Here is a 22,406-nt window from a genome sequence, read left to right as displayed (position 1 = left end):
GGAAATTCGTTCCAACCCTCACACAACCACATTTTGTGTGACTCTCAGAGGCTTTGGCAGCAGCCCTGGCTTCTCCCCACCAGAGGTCAGCAGCGCCCTCCCTACTTGTGACAACCAGGAATGTCTCCAGACGTCCTGGAACATCTGCTGGGTGGGGGTGGGGGGTGACACAGTTCCCTGGGTGAGGTCACACCACTGGATCTTAGCTCCGGGAAAAACCCCCGGGAGCGAGGTCAGGACTGTGGGCAGGGAGGTTGGCCGGCCCGCCCCCGCCTGGAGGCGCTGACCGTGACCCTCGCCCCACAGGGCCTTCGCCAAGCGGCAGCAGCAGCTGACGGCCATGAAGGTCCTGCAGAGGAACTGCGCCGCCTACCTCAAGCTGCGCATCTGGCAGTGGTGGCGGCTCTTCACCAAGGTGGGTCTGGGGGTGCTCCGTGCGGCAGAGGGACCAGCGGGCCGCACGCCGGCCTCCTGCGGGGCTCGGGCCCCGGGCTGGCACTTTGCCCCTGTGTCCCCCCGGGCCCAGAACTTGAGCCGGGGATGATCCTGCCCTGAGGGGTCCCCAGGGGTGTGAGCTGGGGCGTGTGTCCAGCGTGGACGGCCGAGGTGCTGTCGACCCCAACGTCCCCACGTCGGCTCCACGTAGAGACAGCACTGCCTACTCAGGAAATCTGGCTCGGGATCTGCGTCTGACGAGGTCCTCCCTAGGCTTAAAAGCATCCCTTTATTATTAAAGTGTGTCAGGCTGCTTTGTTCATAAAAAATAATGTGTGGTAGTTGCAAATTTTTTTAATTTTTACATTTTTAATTTTAAAAAAAGGTTTCTTTTCTCCTCTTCCTATAAAAATGGTAAAATTCCTAGTCTTTATCGCTGTCCTTCCACGTCTGCATCCTTCGGTAGCTCAGCCGGTAGAGCAGAGGACTGTAGAGGTGGTTAGCTGCTGTCATCCTTAGGTCGCTGGTTGGATTCTGGTTCAAAGGAAGTGCTTCAAGTTTTGGGCTTTGTTGGTGGCTCAACTGCTAAAGAATCTGCCTGCAAAAGAAAAAAAAAAAAGAATCTGCCTGCGATGAGGGAGACCTGGATTCTATCCCTGGATTGGGAAGATCCCCTGGAGAAGGGAACGGCTACCCACTCCAGTATTCTGGCCTGGAGAATTCCATGGACTGTATAGTCCACCGGTAGCAAAGAGCTGGACAGGACTAAATGACTTTCACTTTCACTTCCACATCTAGAAGAGAGTGGCTTGTCCTACCAGGTCTACACTGGTGGCTCAATTTCCCTGTATTCCTCACTGTTCTGTATATGCTGGGTTTAGACTTATTTATGGCAAAGAAGGTATGTTTTACACTTGGGCAGCAGGTCAGCACACAGGCCCCTGGGTCACTGTTTGACTGGCCTGGTTGCTCAGGAGAGCTGCAGGCTCCTAGATCAAACGCTTCCCAGGCCTCCAGCTGCTGACCCGTTCAGCCTCCGAGCAGGTACACTTTCGGGCCCTGGGAAGGGAGCGGCAGCAGGTGATGAGAGAGGTGGGGGCCAGCACTGGAGTCTGGGGTGCTGCTTCCTGTCAACGGGCCCCACTCCCATAGAAATTCTGGGGTCCCTCCCCGCCGCTTCCAGCTGGTGGTGGCGGCAGCGTTCCTTGGCTGTGGCTGCACGCCTCCATCCTGCCCCTGTCTCTTCCTGGCTTCTCCCCCTACTCTCCGCTGTCTCTGTGTCTTACAAGGATGCCAGTTGATTTAGGGCCTACTCAGATAACCCATAAAGCTCTCATTACAAGATGTTTCACTTAAAGGGTTTTCAGAGACCCTTTTCCACATAAGGTCCCATACACAGATCCAGAGATTAGGTCGTGGATGTACTTTTTGGGGAGCTACCATTTAAGTCACTACAGGACCCACAAATATCAGTTCTCCCCCTTAAGGTCCTCTGGACTAATGTTCACCTTGTGCAGAAGACGTGCTGGGGGGTGCCCATGTCTGCCCACCAAGGGGGAGGGAGCAGTCCCCAGGGCTGCCTGACTGCCCAACACACGTGAGCAGGAGAGACCAGGGGCCACTGAGCCCAGAGTCCCTTGTGGAAGGGAGGGGTCCTTGCTCCCTCTCCAGCTGTCCATGTGTGTCCGTGGAGCCTAAATCCTAATGCCCCTCCTTGTCTAGCCTCTCTTGTCACCCCTGCTCATCCCTCCTCACTGCTGGCCCCTGAGATGGACTGTCCACCCTGGTCCCAGCAAGTGCTCACCTCTTCACTTGCCTCCACTGAGCTGTCGACTTTCCTACTGGTCTCTGATTGCTGGCATTAAAGATCCCCTTATCCCTAACTTCATACAGTTGTTTATTTTTCCAAATAATCCTGAAGTTTCCTCCCAGACTATGGTTGTGAATACAAAGCCAGAAATGTCTATGTTAATTTTCTGGCTGTGGTCCCCTGGGGTGATGGTGAGATGCTCAGAGGGGAACTGTAGAGGGATAAATAAATACGAGAGCAAGGGAGATCACATCCAATGCTGTGTCCCAGCATCTCCCTTCTATATGCCAGCAACGGACATTTAGAGACAGAGGACGACGTGGTAGCCAGGTTGATGAACTTTGTTCTCTAATCGCTGAGCAAATAAAAAGGCTTTAGCTTCCTGTTAAGGTTTTATAAAACACTGCAGTGAGATCAGTCTAGAGAGATCAACAGAAAAGATGACACTGATTCTGTTCTTTGAATAATTTTTCAACAGTGACCAGGTAATATCTTTTAGTTTTTTTCCTACGAAAATGTCATACTTTTTTCTGAATTAGCGGCTGTAGAAGAGACCAATAGAAAGAAAAGTGAAGTTACTCAGTCATGTCCAAGTCTTTGCGACCCCGTGGACTGTAGCCTTCCAGGTTCCTCCGTCCATGGGATTCTCCAAGCAAGAATACTAGAGTGGGTTGCCATTTCCTTCTCCAGGGGATCTTCCTGACCCAGTGATCAAACCCAGGTCTCCCGCATTGTGTCAGATTCTTTACTGTCCGAGCCACCAGGGAAGCCCTGAAGAGACCAAATAGTCATTCCTAAATTTTCATCCTTCACGCCTTCAAAAAAAAAAAAACTAAAAATTAAAAAAAAAAAAATGTTTCTAATTATAGGAAAAAACACACAACATAAAATTAACCACTTTAGCCATTTTTAGTGTCCTTATTTTTTATAGAGAAGACACTGAGTTTAGGTGAGTTTATGGCAGCCCAGCCTCCCTTGTAGCTCCATGTAACCTCATTGCTAAATTCTGACTAATCAAAGGTTAGAGGAATGATGTGTGGATCTTCTAGGTCATGTCTTTGAAGGGAAATTATGAGCTCTGTGTCCTTCTCTGCTCTATTTTGGGCTGGAATGTCTGATGAAAACCAGCTTCCACATTGAATAAGACCCCTCACTGGAAATGATGGCCGAGTAATAACAGGCTGGACTTCTGGTTGACTTACCTACCACCTACCTCCCAAATGCCTAGCAACTTGGACTTTCACATCTGAAATGAATACATCTACATTGTTTGAGTCAATATGTTAATATCTTGTGAGCCCTTTGTTACAGCAGCTCAGCATCCACATCCTAACCAATACAAAACCATCCCTAGGCTTCATTCCTCCTCTAGGCTTTGAGTCTTCTCTTCCGTTCAGAACTCTGCCTCTCTGTTCAGCCCCTGTGAGTTGACCATTGCTTAGATCGCCTGTGGCTTTGACATTGACTTCTCCCAGAATCCCATGTCTGAGCCCTCACCTCTCCAGGGGATCCCAACACTGTGGCCTGTGAATCAATGACCTCTTTAGGCTTCTAAGACTCAGTTCCCAGACTGGCCCAGCCCAGCTCTTATATTAGACAAGATTAAGGACCACCCCCCCACACCCACACCCATCCCTCAGCCTTCCTGTTAACTTCCACACTTAACTGGTGAAATAGACAGACAGGAATGAGAGGATGGCAACCATAGGACCAAGGCAAGGTGGTAAGAAGATTTGGGACTAACTTCTAATAGGTATGGGCATTGTTTTGGGGATGATGGAAAAGTTCTGGAATTATGTAATACTGATGTTTGTACACATAGTGAATATACTAAAAGCTACTTTTCAATGGTGAATTATATGTTATGTGACTGATATCTCAATTCTTTTAAATGCTACTTTTTAGAAAGCTGTGGAAATGGTAGGGAAAGAGTTTCAGAGAGTACATCCTGGAAAGGGACAAGAAAGGGGTAATGGAGAGTCAGGAAGGAAGACCGGGCAGAGGAGAGGAAGCCGTGACCAGCTGTCTTCCTGCAGAAATCCAAGTGACAAGTGACAGGGGTCATGCATGGAGCTGCTGGTTCCTGGAGGTGAAGCACATCTGGGGGCTCTGCAGGGGATCCTGGCAGTGGAGGAGGTGGGTGAGGCCTCCACGGTCCTCTCTTATGGCTCTAGGATTACTTATCCACTAAAAGCAATGAACTACTGATACTCGCAGCCCATTGGGTGAATCTCAAGAGCAGTTTGCTGAGTGAATTTGAAAAGACCAGTCTTGGGACTTGCCTGGGGGTCCAGTGGTTAAGACTCTGCACTTCCTCTGCCAGAACCACAGGTTTGATCCTGCGTGCCACATGGCACAACTGAAAAATAAAAGTAAAAAAATGCAAAGGCCGGGAGGCGGCTACCGCCCCAGGGGAGAGGTGCGAGGCAAAGTGCGCGACGGCTGACTCCAGGAGCGGTAAAGGCAGGGACCGGGAGCGGAGGTTTGGGGAGTAGGGGAGGCTGAGCCAGGGACACCACCGGCAACAAGAAGGCGGGGAATGTGGGGCTGAGAGAAGAAAGGTGCCCCCGGGCGAGACGAGGGTGGGGGGCCGGGGAGCTAGCTTCTGAGCCTGGCATGGTGAGGCGCTATGTGGGGGCAGCTTTCTCCCACCCGGGGCTAGTAACTGTTTCCATGAAAGTGCGCTCCTCCCAAGGTAGTCACAGCGGACCCTTGCACCGTAAGAGAGGGTTTGCCCCAAGCCATTGATTATCAGTTTGCCTCTTATTTCCCAAAGCTTTTTCTTTAATGGTCTTCAGTATTTGTTTTTCCAGTTTCCCTCTTTAGTTTTTAATGCAGATAGAATCGTGGGTTTTGGCTCAAGACTCCTGTGTCACAGGTACTCTTTCCTCAGCTGAGAGAAATGGGTGAAGGCTTTTTTCACTCACTGGTTTAAAAATAAATGTAGCAAGAAGGAGAAAACTTTAAAAAAAAAAAATGAGAAAATTGAATGAGCTGCTTCAGTTCAACAAACCGATCACCATGCTTTAGGTACCTTGTAGGTTCTGGTTGTTAGGAGATATTGGAGTGACATATCAGATCCTGGCTCCCATGGAGTTCACTTTGTGTTTTGAAATGTATATCAGATAGTTGTTAGCAACTGTTTTAATACAAATATCAAGAAATGTCAAAGTTAGCTTTTACTGAAAACCGTTGCCTAACTACATTTCTTAACCTTGAAATGACCCACATGTCTATTCTTTATCTAGGAGCTATGATCTTAAGTTCTAATCTCCTCCTCATGTTCAACTTGAAGTAATAAAATCAAACACAAGTTAGCATTTAGTTATGTAAGATTGGCGCAATGCCTGGTAGCTCAGATGGTAGAGTGTCTGCCTACAGTGTCGGAGACCAGGGTTTGATCCCTGAGTCAAGAGGATCCCCTGGCGAAGGAAATGGCAACCCGCTCAAGTATTCTTGCCTGGAAGATCTCATGGACTGAGGAGCTTGGTAGGCTTACAGTCCATGGGGTTGTAAAGAGTCAGATATGACTGAGCGACTTCACTTGCACTTTCTTTTTTTCACTGTAGAATTATTCTCATTTCCATCATATTTTCCACTTTTAATTTTTAAGAGAAATTTAGCAATGTGAAAGGACATGTAAACAACTATACTTGATTAATATTAATCAAGGAGATATTCTTTGAGATACCAGCTGATATTATAGCACAAACCTCATTTGTAGTATCTGAAGAGATGTTAGTAAAATTTAGGTTTTGTTTCAAATGGAGGTCACCCAGTAAATTCATCCATGTCACAGACATTCATCCCCACCCCACCCCACCCCCACCCCCCAACAGATCATCAGTATTCTGTCTCAGACGCTACCATCTACCAGGTGCTCAAATGAGAAACATGATAGCCGGCTCCTTGGCTCACCCTCTGACTTTTCCATAAATCAATTGCTGGGTCTTGTGTATTCTTCCTTTGAAAGCTCTCTGAACCGACTGTCTGCTTCTCTCCATCTCCATCATTGACACCTGGACTAGCCTCTGAATTGGTCTCCTTACACCGGCTGTTGCTGCCTTCAGTTCATTCTCAAGACAGACAGAAAAATTAAAAAAAAAAAAAAAAATGCAAAGGCCGGTCTTAAAGGGTTACATGCTACATGATTCCACTTATAAAATAGTCGCAAAATGCCACAGTTCTAGGAATGGAGAACAGATCAGTGGTTGCCCAGAGTTAGCGAAGGCCCAGAAAGCGGTGACCCCAAAGGATCAGCACAGGGAGTTCCTTCCTGGGGCAGAACACTCTGTACATCAATTGTCATGATGGTTAAATGAATCCGCACACGTGTTACAGTGTGGTAGGACCATCCCAAAGACACAAAAACGAGAGCATGCAAAAACTGGTAAAATTTGAGTGCAGTCTATATTCTAGTTATTTGTATTTTGATAGTGACTGTAGTTACATAAAATATCACCACTGCAGGACAACTAGGTGAAGGGACACAGGACCTCTCTGTAGCAATTTTACAACTGTGTGGTTTTCTCTGTGAGTCTATACTTATTATTATTTTTTAGCCTCTGATTCAAGAGTTGAATTGTGGAGGTAAGGATCGTTGGATAAATGTAGGCGAGGCGAGGCCAGCTTTGTGACCTTGGGAAATGAATGAGTGAATCCTCTAAGTCTGCTTTCTGATCCACGCACAGGAATGATGAGAACGGCAGACAACTCAGGGAGGTTTTGAAAGAGGAAAGGAGGTAATGCCGACACGGTGAGCCCAGAAAACAGCACTTCCTGTTGACTGAGCACCTACTGTTTGCCAAGCCCAGTCCCTGCCCTGTCTCACTCATCCTCTCAGTGACTCTACAGGCTACTCACTCTTTCTATGAGCAAGGAAACCAAGTCACAGCAAAACCTGGGGTAGCCTAAAAGGGCTGTGTGATGGCAAATTCTCTCCCCACTCACGGAAGATGCGGAGTCATGGACGCAGCCGAATGGGGCCCAGAGTCTCTGTGACAAAAGAATTCAGGCAGATTTCCCCCTGAGGTGGGGCTGTTCCAGGAGTGAGTTAAGACTTGGTGCCAGTAGAAGTGGGTCCCCATGGGCCTGGTCAGACCCGGCTCCCAGTGCTCACTAGGGACTCTGGCAGCTGGGCTCACTTCTTAGGCCAAGTGGTATTTGACATTGTGACTCATCTCAAGCTAAGAAGGATCAATTGTGGAAGAAAACTACATTTTTAGACTATTCAAGGATTTAAAGATTTCTCTTCCTCTAAGGAAATGGCATAGTCCATAAAACAGACCAAAACAACAGGCAGGGAGACCAGCCCAGTTTCCCCACTTGAGGGGCAAGTCTGAACCTTAGTTTTCCCTTGTGACTCAGGGATAATAAATGTTGTCATCAGAGGGCTGTGGTAGCTTACCCAACAATATGTGTTAAAGTGCTTTGCAGGTTGTAAAGGGTTCAGGTGCTGCTATGTTTTTCCATAAAGGTTCAGCTTTTTAACAGTTTATTTAAATTTTTTTAAATCATCAAATTTGCCATTTTAGCCATTTTTACAATTTTTATTTATTCGCTTGTTTGACTTTTCACTTGGCTGGGTTCTTCTTGCTTTGATATGCATGCTCAGTCCCGTCCGACTCTTTGTGACCCCATGGACTGTAGCCTACCAGGCTCCTCTGTCCATGGGATTTTCCAGGCAAGAACTGGAGTGGTTGCCATTCCTTGCTTAGGGCGGGCTTTCTTTAGTTGTGGCATGCGGGGCCTACTCTTTGTGATGGTGCTCGGGCTTCATATTGCGATGGCTTCTCTTGTTGCAAAGCACAGGCTCCAGATATGTGTGACTCACAAACTCTAGAGCACAGGCTCAGTAGTTGTGGCACCTGGGCTGGGTGGCTCCCCAGTATGTGGAATCTTCTTGGAGCAGGGATTGAACCTGAATCCCGTGCATTAGCAGGAGGAGTCTTATCTGCACCACCAGGGAAGTCCTAGTTTAGCCATTACTAAGTGTAGAGTTCAGCGGTGTTAAGGACATCCACACTGTCATGCAGTTAGCATCACCCTCCATTCACAGAATGTTTTACATCAAAAGTGAAATTCTGTCCCCATTAAACACTAACACCCCACTCTCCTTCCGTTCCACCCCTGACAGGCACCTCTGAATCCTTGGTCTTTGTGAATTTGACTCCTCTTGGGACCTTATTTGAGTAGAGTTATCCAGTATTTGTCCTTTTGTGACAAACTTTTTTTTCCTTTTGACTGTGGTAAAAAGGGCATGCTAAATCCTCACCTTGATTTGAGTCTGCAGACCCCTTGGTGGCTTTACTGTGAGCTGGTGTTTATTGAGTCCAGGAATGTCCAGTGTCCATTCTGCATTCTCATCAGAGGACCTTTATGATAACCTGCCCACCTTAAAAGGATGTTTAACTGAGTTCTTCTTCTCACTGTGGTTTTGCTTGGCTGTCAAACTAAAGTCATGCTAGTGAAAGACAGAAGAGTTTATTGGGGGAAAAAATGACAGAAAAAGAACTTTAAACTAGGAGTGCAGCACTTTCATAGCATCATCTTTCAGGATCTGAAATAGCTTAACTGGAATGCCATCACCTCCACTAGCTTTGTTAGTAGTGATGCTTCCTAAGGCCCACTTGACTTCACATTCCAGAATGTCTGGCTCTAGGTGAGGGATCACACCATCGTGATTATCTGGGTCATGAAGATCTTTTTTGTACAGTTCTTCTGTGTATTCTTGATATACAGATACCTCTTCTTAATATCTTCTGCTTCTGTTAGGTCCATACCATTTCTGTCCTTTATCGAACCCATCTTTGCATGAAATCTTCCCTTAGTATCTCTAATTTTCTTGAAGAGATCTCTAGTCTTTCCCATTCTGTTGTTTTCCTCTACTTCTTTGCATTGATCGCTGAGGAAGGCTTTCTTATCTCTCCTGGCTATTCTTTGGAACTCTGCAATCAAATGAGAATATCTTCCCTTTTCTCCTTTGCTTTTCACTTCTCTTCTTTTCACAGCTATTCGTAAGGCCTCCTCAGACAACCATTTTGCCTTTTTGCATTTCTTTTCCATGGGGATGGTCTTGATCCCTGTCTCCTGTACAATATCACAAACCTCCATCCATAGTTCATCAGGCACTCTGTCTCAGATCTCGTCCCTTAAATCTATTTCTCACTTCCACTGTATAATCATAAGGGATTTGATTTAGGTCATACCTGAAAGGTCTAGTGGTTTTTCCTACTTTCTTCAATTTAAGTCTGAATTTGGCAATAAGGAGTGCATGATCTGAGCCACAGTCAGCTCCCGGTGTTGTTTTTGCTGACTGTATAGAGCTTCTCGATCTTTGGCTGCAAAGAATATAATCAATCTGATTTCGGTGTTGACCATCTGGTGATGTCCATGTGTAGAGTCTTCTCTTGTGTTGTTGGAAGAAGGTGTTTGCTATGACCAGTGTGTTCTCTTGGCAAAATTCTATTAGCCTTTGCCCTGCTTCATTCCATACTCCAAGGCCAAATTTGCCTGTTACTCCAGGTGTTTCTTGACTTCCTACTTTTGCATTCCAGTCCCCTATAATGAAAAGGACATCTTTTTTGGGTGTTAGTTCTAAAAGGTCTTGTAGGTCTTCATAGAACCGTTCAACTTCAGCTTCTTCAGCGTTACTGGTTGGGGCATAGGCTTGGATTACCGTGATATTGAATGGTTTGCCTTGGAAACGAACAGAGATCATTCTGTCATTTTTGAGATTGCATCCAAGTACTGCATTTGGAAAACTCAGCAGTGGCCACAGGACTGGAAAAGGTCAGTTTTCATTCCAATCCCTAAGAAAGACAATGCCAGAGAATGCTCAAACTATCGCACAATTGCAATCATCTCACACACTAGTAAAGTAATGCTCAGAATCCTCCAAACCAGGCTTCAGCAATACGTGAACCATGAACTGCCAGATGTTCAAGCTGGTTTTAGAAAAGGCAGAGGAACCAGAGATCAAATTGCCAACATCCGCTGGATCATTGAAAAAGCAAGAGAGTTTCAGAAAAATATCTATTTCTGCTTTATTGACTATGCCAAAGACTTTGACTGTGTGGATCACAATAAACTGTGGAAAATTCTGAAAGACATGGGAATACCAGACCACCTGACTGCCTCTTGAGAAACCTATATGCAGGTCAGGAAGCAACAGTTAGAACTGGACATGGAACAACAGACTGATTCCAAATAGGAAAAGGAGTATGTCAAGGCTGTATATTGTCACCTTGCTTATTTAACTTATATGCAGAGTACATCATGAGAAATGCTGGACTGGAAGAAGCACAAGCTGGAATCAAGATTGCCGGGAGAAATATCAATAACCTCAGGTATGCAGATGATACCACCCTTATGGCAGAAAGTGAAGAGGAACTAAAGAGCCTCTTGATGACAGTGAAAGACGAGAGTGAAAAAGTTGGCTTAAAGCTCAACATTCAGAAAACTAAGATCATGGCATCTGGTCCCATCATCTCATGGCAAATAGATGGGGAAACAGTGGAAACAGTGTCAGACTTTATTTTTCTGGGCTCCAAAGTCGCTGCAGATGATGACTGCAGCCATGAAATTAAAAGACGCTTACTCCTTGGAAGGAAAGTTATGACCAATATAGATAGCATATTAAAAAGCAGAGACATTACTTTGCCAACAAAGGTCTGTCTAGTCAAGGCTATGGTTTTTCCAGTGGTCATGTATGGATGTGAGAGTTGGACTGTGAAGAAAGCTGAGAACCAAAAAATTGATGCTTTTGAACTGTGGTGTTGGAGAAGACTCTTGAGAGTCCCTTGGACTGCAAGGACATCCAAAGAGTCCATCCTGAAGGAGATCAGTCCTGGGTGTTCATTGGAAGGACTGATGCTGAAGCTGAAACTCCACTACTCTGGCCCCCTGATGCGAAGAGTTGACTCATTGGAAAAGATCCTGATGCTGGGAGGGATTGGGGGCAGGAGGAGAAGGGGATGACAGAGGATGAGATGGCTGGATGGCATCACCGATTCGATGGACATGACTTTGAGTAAACTCCGGAAGTTTGTGATGGACAGGGAGGCCTGGTGTGCTGCTATTCATGGGGTCGCAAAGAGTCAGACACGACTGAGCAACTGAACTGAACTGAAACTAGGAGTGGTATTTGCAAGTGCAAATCTCAAACTTGGTTGCGATCTTGGCTCCTCCCCTGAGTTGCTGGAAGAAATCCCCCGCCTCGCCCCACCCCTGTTATTTACAAAATCAGATCAGACTCCTGGCCAATGTTCCAGCGTGAGTGTAAGACCAAACTATAGTGTGTGGTCCTCATGGATAACACCCATCACTCCTCTGTGCCTCCCTCTAAGGCTGGGGGAGGTGACCACGATGACACAGGGACATTTCCTGGGATGAAGCAGCCCAGATGGAAGGTCAGGCGGCCTCCATGGTGAGGGGGAATCCAGCCCCACCGCTGTTCCTTCTGCTTGGGTCAAAGCAGGAAAGTGCACCAGCAGTCCAGCTGCACGACTCCCAGGCGCTGGGACCTTTTCTTCTCAGTTTCTTTATCTGAGAAATGGAGCCGACACTTCCTCGAGCTGATGTGAGAGTACAACAGGCAAGGTGTGGACGGTGCCTGCAGAGTGTGGCACACTTCAGCCCTCCATACACCTTGGCTCTTTGCTGAACGTCCAAACAGGAATTAAGACTGGCTTTCTGTTGTAGACTTTTCTGAGTTGCCAGGTCACTAGCCTTCCTCCATTTGGAGACAAGAGGTCTGTTGTCAAGTGCAAATAAGTCAGGGAACAAAGAGCAATGGGCTCTCAGCCCTTTGCATGAACTTGGCATCCATCCAGATGGCCTTGACCACCAAGGCTGGGCCTGCTCAGGTGAGTTGCCTGAGGGCACTAGCGCCTGAAGTTAGTAGTATTGTCGCTGTCACCAGGGTTCAATCTAGAGGGACCTGATCAAAAAGGTGGGGTTGGGGTGTGGACAGAGTGGCTGAGGGGTGGACTTGGGCCCCTCTTGCAGGTACCCTTTGAGCAGAGCTGGGGACAGTGGACTCTGCAGGGAAGGATCCTGGAGGGCTTCTCAGAGGAGGTGATAACAGATTTGGGCATTATAGGAAGTATGATTTTTCTAGGTGGTAGGAGTAAATGTCCCTGGCAGAAGGAACTGCATGAGCAAATGCCTAGAACCCACATGGGTGTGGCCCTCAGGAGCAGCAGTATGACCAGTATGCCGTGAGCAGTTGGTATGTTCTGGGAGACTGTGCCAAGTGCTTCTGGTGCAAAGGTGAATAAGGCAGGCAGGCTGGTGAGTGGGTGGAAAGGGTGGAAGGAGCCAGGAAGAAGTTCATAGAGTGGGGGAGTGATTGACCAAGGGTTTCATAGTCAATTGGTGGCAGGTCTTCCATCATGAAGCCTGAGACAGGGTAGACCATGCCCAGAAGGACCTGGATGTCAGGACTGGGCCTGTTTCTCTAAGACCATCAGCAGAGAGGGTGAGAATAGCCCAGGGTGGGGCCTGGTGCGCAGGATGTGTGCTTGACCTGAGCCACTCAGAGATGAGGGTTTCACTTTCCCTTTCAGTTCTCCAGGTATATCTGGGCCCAGAGGTTGTGTGTGGTTATTGCCGAGTCAAAAAGCTAGTAGCTGCATTGCATAGCTGAGAACAACTGGATCTTGTTTACATTCAGCCAGAGAAGATTTCTGGGTAAGCAGGCAGGGTAGGACCCCCCGCCCCCCATCACCCCGTCCTCAGGACAACAGTCTGATAATGGTCGCTAGTTGACAGAAGAAGGGAAAATGGAAGCTCAGAGAGGTGAGTTCATGGCTGACATGGCTGGTTAAGCAGGAGCTGAGCCTGGCTGTGGAGGCCGGTGCGTCTGACGGCTTCCTCCCGGCCCTTGGGTCCCTGAACAGTGCAGAGGGTCACACCTGCTCATGGGCTCAACTCAGGATGTGGACTCCTGAGACATGAGCAGTGACCCCAGAAGGAAGGTGAATGTTGGGGGTGCTCAGTCTGTTGGGAAATTTGGAGGAAGTAGAGGGGGCTAAGGAGGTCAGGAGGGTCAGAACCCTTCCTCCTTGTGGCCTGGCCACCTTGAGGCTTCCCCCAAGGTGCTGTGCTGAGGCCAAGGGGGCAAAGGATTTCTCTTGAGACGTAAGGAATCCAGGTTTCATCACCTACCCTCTGACCGCTGCTTCCTAACTGCCTGCTCAGAGCAAGGCCCTGGGGGAAAACTGAGGCCTGGGGAAGGACAGGAGAGCAAATGGAGAGACGCAGGGCTCTGTCTTCCTGTGCTCAACGGGCCTCAGCTCAGGATGTAGGTGATGGGTGGCCCTGTGTAGGGAAGATGGCCCAGCAGACAAAGAGAAGGGCTCACTACACGATGCCCACACTAAGATCCTGGCTTTGCCATCTTAAGATAAAAACCCAAACAGTAGACAGGTCAGTATAACAGGAGGGGCATGGGCGTAGATCTATGTGTTTTACAGGCAGAAACAATCCTAGAAACTTCTGGTTTATTAAATCCACAGTATTCCTCTCGCATACCCATGTCAGAAGCACTGGTCTTGGCCTCCTCCCTGCCCACCGAGAGCTGTGTGACCCTGGGCAAGTCAGCTCCTTGGGAACTGTTTGCTCTCAGATCCCTTACTCAATTTTTAAAAACTGATTTCAGTCTTTTCATGCGGATTTTAGGCTGTGTGTTAGGGATGTTCACCTTTATGAACAGTAAATACTGCAAAAAGTGTCTGCTGCTCTCTCATTGTATTCTGGCCCGTTTTATGGTGTCCATGGCAATATTTAATTTTTAAGAGGTCAAATAAATCAGACTTTTCTTTATGGCTCTGGGATTTGTGTCTTGATGAGAAAGGTTTCCTCAAATCAACATTTTTAACATTTTTTTCCAGTACCTTTGTAGTTTTTTTCTTTCTGGTTTACATTTAGATCCCTTTTGGAGTCACTGATTGATTAGAATCTTCTTGTTTCTTCCTCTTCCTCCTTCTGTCCTTGGTATTTTCCTTCTTCTTTGTCTTCTTCTCATTCGAACAGAACATACTTCATGGGTACGTTTCACAGTCACAAATGAGCACACCCTTTTATGTGCCTTCAAAAGAGCATTCATTGCAATCAGGATATGACTCCTCCTTCTCCCCACCCCTACCCCCCGCAAAGTTCTAGGCAGCAGTTAGGGAACAGAGAGCAAGAGGCTGGAGAGAGCTGGGCTGCACACCCAGACCTGGCCCAGACACCCTGTGGGAGGAGAGGTTTTGGAATGTCCGGCTCAAGGCTCAGGCTAGTATCAGATTTTAGGTAAGACCCGTATTTTCCCCCAATTCTCTCTTCCTCTTTCTCCTATAAAAATATCATGGCTGGAGTAAGGAGACCTGAGGAAATACAGGTGTCTGCTGCTACCTGAAAGTACAGTGTTCCTACAAAAGCTTTCCTAAACCAAGATGGCATAGGGAATAGGCCACGTAGGTCTCGCTACACAGGGTGATCTTTTGGAAAACAAGGGATGCCCATAAATGGAAACACTCAGAAATCTGATAGTGCTATCTGTCAGAAAGGGCCTTTCATCAAGACAGACAAGGAAAACAAATAGAATTACTGCACCGCAGGTGAGACGAGAGCCGTGCTGCGTCTTTGAGAAGCTGGTTGCTTCACGTGCCTGAAACGGGGCCCACACCTCGTCTTCTAGCCAGGCTGTGCCCGGGAGGGTGGAGGGAGCCCCCGAGGCCCTGGAGCAGGAGGAGCAGCAGAGAAGAGACAAGACCCCTGCCTGGTGCTGGGAGCTGAAGAAACTCAATACAAATAGACCCACAGGTAGGAAAGTGCAAGATTCCAGGGGGGCCTAGAGAGGAACTGGGGTAGACAGCAGGGGGCGGAGGATTTGGAGCTGGGCCTCCAAGATCAGGTAACATTTCACCTGGTGAGGCAGGTGGGGAAATGTCTCACCACCTGCAGGGGCAGGGGCAGCCTGAGTGAAGGCCTGGAAGCTGGGGGGGAGTCAGAGTCCAGGAGTGCTCAAGGCCCCTGGATCACACTCTGAGAAGGCAGGAAGGTGAGGAAGACAGGAGTAGGAGCATCAGGAGGGCCTGGGTGCTGGGCTAAGGACTTTGAACTTGATCTTGCCATAACCGCCCCTTTCCCGGCCTAAGGATGATGCCCTGAAGTCACATGGAGGGAGATGTTTGGTAGAATCTCTGTCTGCCCACAGGGAGAGAAGGGCTCTGTGTCTGGCCATGCAGTTGGGCAGGAATGGGCTTCTCCGCAGTCCTCCCTTTTCTCAGAAACAGCCCTTTGGGAAAGGGACCAGTCAGAGGCTAACAGAGGAGGATGCAGTGAGAGTAATCCAGCAGAGGGAGCACCATCAGCATCCTCAGGCAGCTGAGGCCCCAGACAAGGGTCAGGACCAGGCCAGGAATGGGAGGGAAGGACGGAAGGATGACGTGGAGGGTCCACACACGTTTACAAGAGTTTGGCATCATCCAGGATCAGTCCTTTCTGCCCGCACCCTCCTCCTCTCTCTTCCTTGGCTCTTGGTCCTTGTGTTTCAGAGTTTCAGTTGGCTGCCCTGGCTCCCAGGGTCCTGCAGCTTTGAGGCAGAGAAGGAGACAGAGGCCAGCCAGCTCTCCTCTCCCTCCTTACCCTATAGCAGGAGCCCCCAGACCCCTCAGCTGTCTTCCCCTGTGTGTCCTTCGGCAGGACAGGGTCGTACAGACACCCTTCACCGTAGAGCAGCCCAGAAAACACATCCCTGATGTCCAGGCCCTGAGACAAGAATCAGAAAGGTCCAGGGTAAAGGCAGGTGGCAATGGAGAAGGTAGACTTTCAGGAGAGCAGGTGGGCGTGAGGAACATTCAAGGCCAAAGGAACTCTTTGTGTTAAGATCTAGACAGAGAACAAACAGCAGCAGCTGGAAATGGAGCAGCCAGGGAATAAGCAGAGCAGGGGTGTCTTGGACAGAGAAAGGAAGCTGCTTGGAGGTGGGCCCGCCTGTGTGAGTTCTCTCCCATCCACACAGTCAGTGCCTCCAGCCTCCGCCACCAGGCACACTCCCTAGTGAACAAGCTGGTGGTTACTCTTCCTGAAGGCTGGAAGAGTATCTTTTCCAGCTGCAGGACCCTCTCCTGGCTATCTCAGAGAGAAAGTGTTAGAAACAAAGATGCTAGGATGGGGGCTCAGGTAAGGGGATTTGGGGGAGGCTCTAAGGAAATAGGGCTGCTCTAGATTGGATGCTGCAGAGAGTAGGGGACAGGCAAGAATACTGGTTCAGGTTGCCATTTTCTTCCCCAGGGGTTCTTCCCAACCCAGGGACTGAACCCACATCTCTTGAGTCTTGCATCTCCTGCATTACCACTGAAACTGAAAGTCTCTCGGTCATGTCCAACTCTTTGCGACCCCATGGACTATAATGTGCCAGGCTCCTCGGTCCATGGGATTTTCCAGGCAAGGATACTGGAGTGGGTTGCCATTCCCTTCTCCAGAGGATCTTCGTGCTTTTTAGCCTTTATGTCTCCCTTTCTGACCATACTTTCTCTAAAGTCCTCTCCTTTAAATATTATTATGAATTTATGGCCTTTCACGGACTCAACCTGGTCCAATGAAACATATTTATAGTAATCATTACCTTTTTATTTATTATTATTGTTATATGTGGGTGCCCCTTTTGAGTAGCAGAGATGCCGATCTGTGGAGCTCACCTCCCCTGCACTGTGTCTTCCTTCCTTTGAGTGGACAGAAGGAAGCTCATGGGTGCAGATGTGGGTGGGCAAGATGCTGCTGGACAATGTGTCTGTTTAAGGTCACAGTTCACTCTGATTATTCTGGTTTAACCCTGCTATCATTCCTACTTTTCTAGAGAAGTTGGTTTCATCCACACGAACATGTCTGCTACACTGACAGTTGTCACAGCAGGAGTCAGGCTTATTTCTTGTTGGCACTTGATTCAACCACCTTCAATCATCTTTAAGGTGGTGGTACGAGAAACCACCCCATTTTGTGGGTTACTGACTGCTGTAAAGTGACTGCTGCTGTCTTAGAGTTAAAACAATCCAAAGTCCTAAGTGCATATGGTTAAAATAGATCAATTTGTAAAGGGTTCTGCTCATGCCTTCCCAAGGAAAAGCTATTTCTTTAGATAGTTAATCAACGTCTTTGAATGATATTACTACATTGGGAGGCAGAATAGTGTGAGAATGTGTGCTCAGGAGACAGGAACCTGGACTTGGATTCTGGCTCTAGCACTAGCTGTGTGCTTTGAGTAAATTGCTTCACCTCTCTGAGCTTCTGCTTCCTTTTTTACAGGGTCATTATGAGAACTAAAAGTGAGTGAATGCCTACCAAGCACTTGGAATGTTGCCTGGTACAAAGAGAGAAGTCATCAATCATGATAGCTAATACATATTAGATATTGCATTTTTCTTTTTCGTGATTTAAAAATTGTGTTACTATTTATTTTCTTACTAGGAAAAAATAATGATTTCATTTGTTTGTATACTTTTTCTTGTACCTTTCCCCACTTTCTCCTAATATCTTTATATCACTAAGTTTATACCCTCTATTAGAAAACCTTGTAACCTTAAGCACTTTGCTTACTCCTTTGTTTCTTAAGCCCTCAACTGAAGCCAGTATTTCTTGACTTCCTGCTTTGTAAAATGAAATATTAATCCTCATCCTCCCTCCAGTGCTTCAGCTCCCAACTTGTAGCAGCGTGCCTTAATTTTTATATTGATTAACAAGTAGATTCATTTCTAATGTTTAAATAGTTTTTTATCTTAAAAGATAAAAATCATAAAATAATGAATATAAATGAAATACCAACTTCAAAATTTTGAATCACTGATTGTACTCCTGTAGCTCTCTGAAAAGTTGGGCAAAGAGTGAAGGCTGCTGTGAATATAGGATGGGATGTGGGGCTGGTGAGCTTGTCCCCTGCTCTCCCCTCGGGCTCCTTCTCATCTTGCCCCCTCTCTGGGGCTCTGCCCAGCAGACCAGTCTTCTCTCCTCTGAACACGCTCCCTGTTTGTACCCCTCTACTGCACTCCTCTTTATTCATCTATCACTTCTCCATCCAGTGATTCTTCAAATATTTGTTGAAAACTCTGGTCTCCTATTGCCCCCATGCTTGATTTTATTAGTAGCAGAGGGAGAAGAGGCAGGCTATGGGTTCTTGAGCCCAGTGAGGAGGTTGGAATCCAGTCAAGACTTCTGACCTTGGGCAAGTCATGTAACATCTGTGAGTCAGCTTCCTTATCTGTAAATACTGATACAATGTACATATCTCAAAGATTAATGGAATGAAATACGAGTTATCATTGGTAAAGTTTTACAGCAAATACTGATGCAGAGCAAAGACCACAAACACAAGTCACTCTTATCAATAGCTGTTATTACACCTATAAGTATCTTTACTGTCATCTAAGTCAGGTCTCAGCAGAGGTAGTTAATAAGTGCTCTTTAAAAATGTGGCTAAATATAATCAACATTTGCTCTCTTTCTTCACCTCTCAAGGCAACATAATCACAAGAAGAACCAAAATAAATTGTCTCTATATAAATATCTGGATTTTTTATTTTATTATCCAAAATTTAATCTTTTATTTAATATGATATATTCTGATTCAATGATAATCTTATGTGTCTACATAGCTAAAATTTTAAATTAAAATATAGCTGAATTTATAATAACATTAGGATTTAGCGTTAACCAAAGAATGGATATCATTGATTGAGCTAAACATAAATAGAATTGAAATGTATCCCAAAATATCTGGATTTTTTTGTTTTAAAAAGTCCACTGAGAATGAGTACCTTTGAAAGATGGATACTCTCATATATTATGAGTGTGAATGTAAATTGCTATAATGTGTTTGCATAACAGTTTGGCTCTAGGTATGAAAATTTTTTAGGTGTTCATGCCTTCTAATCTAGTAATTATGCTTCTAGAAATGGCTTAAGGAAACAGTCTCAAATACAGGTGAAGTTTTTAACAGGAAGAATGTTCTTTGCATTATTATTTACATAAAAGAATTAGAAGCAGCCTGAAAGTCTGGGAGGGTCAAGGGGGGACAACAGAGGGGACGGGGCACCATCGGGGTCCTCAGCCGCCCAGTGGGGCATACAAGGATTGGGGCAGGACCCCAGGCTCTTGTGGGATAAAGAGCCTTGTAGAATCAAGGAGAGCGCGGGCTGTGGGAGCTGTATCACCAGGAACTTTATCAAGGCAGAGACTCAAGCACAGGAGCAAGACATCATTTTAATTAAGAAGAGTTATTTTCCAATAAGCATACATCCACAATTATAATTTTTTTTACATTAAAGGGAGTAGAGCATAGTCATCACAAACCTGGGATTTGGATCAGAAACACTTGGGTTCAAGTCCAGGCTCTGGTAGCAGCGTGAAAACTTGGGCTGACCTAAGTTTAGGTGAGTTTCAGGAGCCTGCACATCATAGACAATGGATCAATACTGGTTATTACCAGTTAGTAAGCACAAGTGTTCCCAACCTCATATAATTTCCAGAGTATTCCCTTCCTATCTGTTTTTCTGTCTCTGGTTTTATTGCTTTTATAACTTCACAGATGGCTGTCCCCTGTCTGATTATCCTCTCCTTGTGCCCCAACAGGAGATCAGGACTTTGAGTTGGCTTGGAGGGAGCTCGTGGGAGGATGAGTAACTTTCCTTAAGTAGCAGCCAGCAGAGCCCAGGAGACAGAGAAACAAGCCAGGTTAAGTCCCCAGTGGCGCTTGCGGCCGCCCCAGGGGAACCCGCCAGAGACCTCGCCCCCTCACTGCTCCCTGCAGCCACTGTTCACTACTGACGGAGTCCACAGTCTGTGTTCTCTTCCCCAGGGGTGAAGCATCACCTCCTTCCAGCCTGACCCAGACAAGGAGCTGAGGGAGAGCTCTGAGACCCAGCTGCTGCCATCATGAACTCAGAAGACCTTAAGGAAAGCTCAGGTAATCAGCTGCCTCGTCTCTGACTGGTTTCTACTTGTGATCCAGAATTGAGGGTGGTGTTGAGAGATTGTTGCTGAGCGGTGAAAGACACTGGGATTCTTGGCCTCTGGAGGAGAGGAATTCAATCCGGGACCAGTGACAAGGCTTGATCGCTCAGAGCTTTTAATAAAGTTTTATTAAAGTATAAAAGAGATAGAGAAAGCTTCTGACATAGACATCAGAAGGGGACAGAAAGAGTGCCCCCTGCTAGTCTTTAGCATGAAGTTATATACATACTAGCAGGCTGCTAATTAGTAAAAGGAAATGTCTCAGAACTCATAGACTGGCACAAGGGCACCCAGCCACAGCATGTATTTTGAGATAACATTGGCACAAGGTGAGTCATCTCAGGCCATAAAACTATTGACATGAATCTTGAAGAAAGGCAGATTTCCAAGCAAATACATAGTCTCATTAACATAGCTTAAGAGAACATTTGCATGAGTAAAACACACTGGTTTGTTGAGTAAAACATACTGGTTTGTTGAGTAAAACATACTGGTTTGTCAAGTTTGTTCTGACTCATAGACAGAACGGACTTGAAGAAAGACAAGTTAGTCAGTTTAGTCGCTCAGCCGTGTCCGACTCTTTGCGACCCCATGAATTGCAGCACGCCAGGCTTCCCTGTCCATCACAAACTCCGGGAGTTTACTCAAACTCATGTCCATCGAGTCAGTGATGCTATCCAACCATCTCATCCTCTGTCATCCCCTTCTCCTCCTGCCCCCAATCCCTCCCAACATCAGGGTCTTTTCCAATGAGTCAACTCTTTGCATGAGGTGGTCAAAGTATTGGAGTTTCAGCTTCAGCATCAGTCCTTCCAATGAACACCCAGGACTGATCTCCTTGAGGATGGACTGGTTGGATCTCCTTGCAGCCCAAGGGACTCTCAAGAGTCTTCTCCAACACCACAGTTCAAAAGCATCAATTTTTTGGTTCTCAGCTTTCTTCACAGTCCAACTCTCACATCCATACATGACCACTGGAAAAACCATAGCCCTGACTAGACAGACCTTTGTTGGCAAAGCAATGTCTCTGCTTTTTAATATGCTGTCTAGGTTGATCATAACTTTCCTTCCAAGGAGTAAGCGTCTTTTAATTTCAAGGCTGCAATCACCATCTGCAGTGATTTTGGAGCCCAGAAAAATAAAGTCTAACACTGTTTCCCCATCTATTTGCCATGAAGTGATGGGACCAGATGCCATGATCTTAGTTTTCTGAATGTTAAGCTTTAAGCCAACTTTTTCACTCTCTTCTTTCACTTTCATCAAGAGGCTCTTTAGTTCCTTTTCACTTTCTGCCAGAAGGGTGGTGTCATCTGCATATCTGAGATTATGGATATTTCTCCCAGCAATCTTGATTCCAGCTTGGGCTTCTTCCAGCCCAGCGTTTCTCATGATGTACTCTGCATATAAGTTAAATACGCAGGGTGACAATATACAGCCTTGACATACTCCTTTTCTTATTTGGAACCAGTCTGTTGGTCCATGTCCAGTTCTAACTGTTGCTTCCTGACATGAATATAGATTTCTCAAGAGGCAGGTCAAGTGGTCTGGTATTCCCGTCTCTTTCAGAATTTTCCAGTTTATTGTGATCCACACAGTCAAAGGCTTTGGCATAGTCAATAAAGTAGAAATAGATGTTTTTCTGGAACTCTCTTGCTTTTTCAATGATCCAGCGGATGTTGGCAATTTGATCTCTGGTTCCTCTACCTTTTCTAAACCAGCTTGAACATCTGGAAGTTCATGGTTCACGTATTGCTGAAGCCTAGCTTGGAGAATTTTGAGCATTACTTTACTAGTGTGTGAGATGAGTGCAATTGTGCTATAGTTTGAGCATTCTTTGACCTTGCCCTTCTTTGGGATTGGAATGAAAACTGACCTTTTCCAGTCCTGTGGCCACTGCTGAGTTTTCCAAATTTCCTGGCATATTGAGTGCAGAACTTTCACAGCATCATCTTTCAGGATTTGAAAGAGTTCAACTGGAATTCCCTCACCTCCACTAACTTTGTTCATAGTGATGCTTTCTAAGGCCCACTTGACTTCACATTCCAGGATGTCTGGCTCTAGGTGAGTGATCACACCATCATGATTATCTCGGTCGTGAAGATCTTTTTTGTACAGTTCTTCTGTGTATTCTTGCCACCTCTTCTTAATATCTTCTGCTTCTGTTAGG

At 46.5% G+C, this 22,406-nt stretch overlaps 1 protein-coding gene across 11 annotated transcripts in view; it reads left to right on the top strand.

Moving 5' to 3' along the window:
* The first annotated feature begins 238 nt into the window (after positions 1-238).
* The window catches only part of LOC133043911 (apolipoprotein L2-like), a 42,395-nt gene continuing 20,227 nt past the window's right edge, over positions 239-22,406 (top strand). Inside the window, exons 1-3 of one of the 11 annotated variants that reach the window (XM_061125322.1) lie at positions 239-415; positions 19,859-19,960; positions 20,085-20,192. In XM_061125322.1, the coding sequence (XP_060981305.1) occupies positions 20,162-20,192 (31 nt within the window). In that variant the 5' untranslated portion in view covers positions 239-415; positions 19,859-19,960; positions 20,085-20,161. Of the gene's footprint in view, positions 416-12,799; positions 12,938-13,026; positions 13,046-14,403; positions 14,543-14,850; positions 15,056-19,858; positions 20,193-22,406 lie in introns of those variants that run through there. The other 10 variants (XM_061125323.1, XM_061125321.1, XM_061125320.1 and 7 more) reach the window with 10 other exon arrangements.

The sequence above is a fragment of the Dama dama genome, chromosome 22 (genome assembly GCF_033118175.1).
Source record: "Dama dama isolate Ldn47 chromosome 22, ASM3311817v1, whole genome shotgun sequence".
Classification (NCBI taxonomy): domain Eukaryota; kingdom Metazoa; phylum Chordata; class Mammalia; order Artiodactyla; family Cervidae; genus Dama; species Dama dama.
The sequence above is the reverse complement of the archived record's forward strand: the minus strand, read 5'-3'. Positions and strand labels throughout refer to the sequence as shown.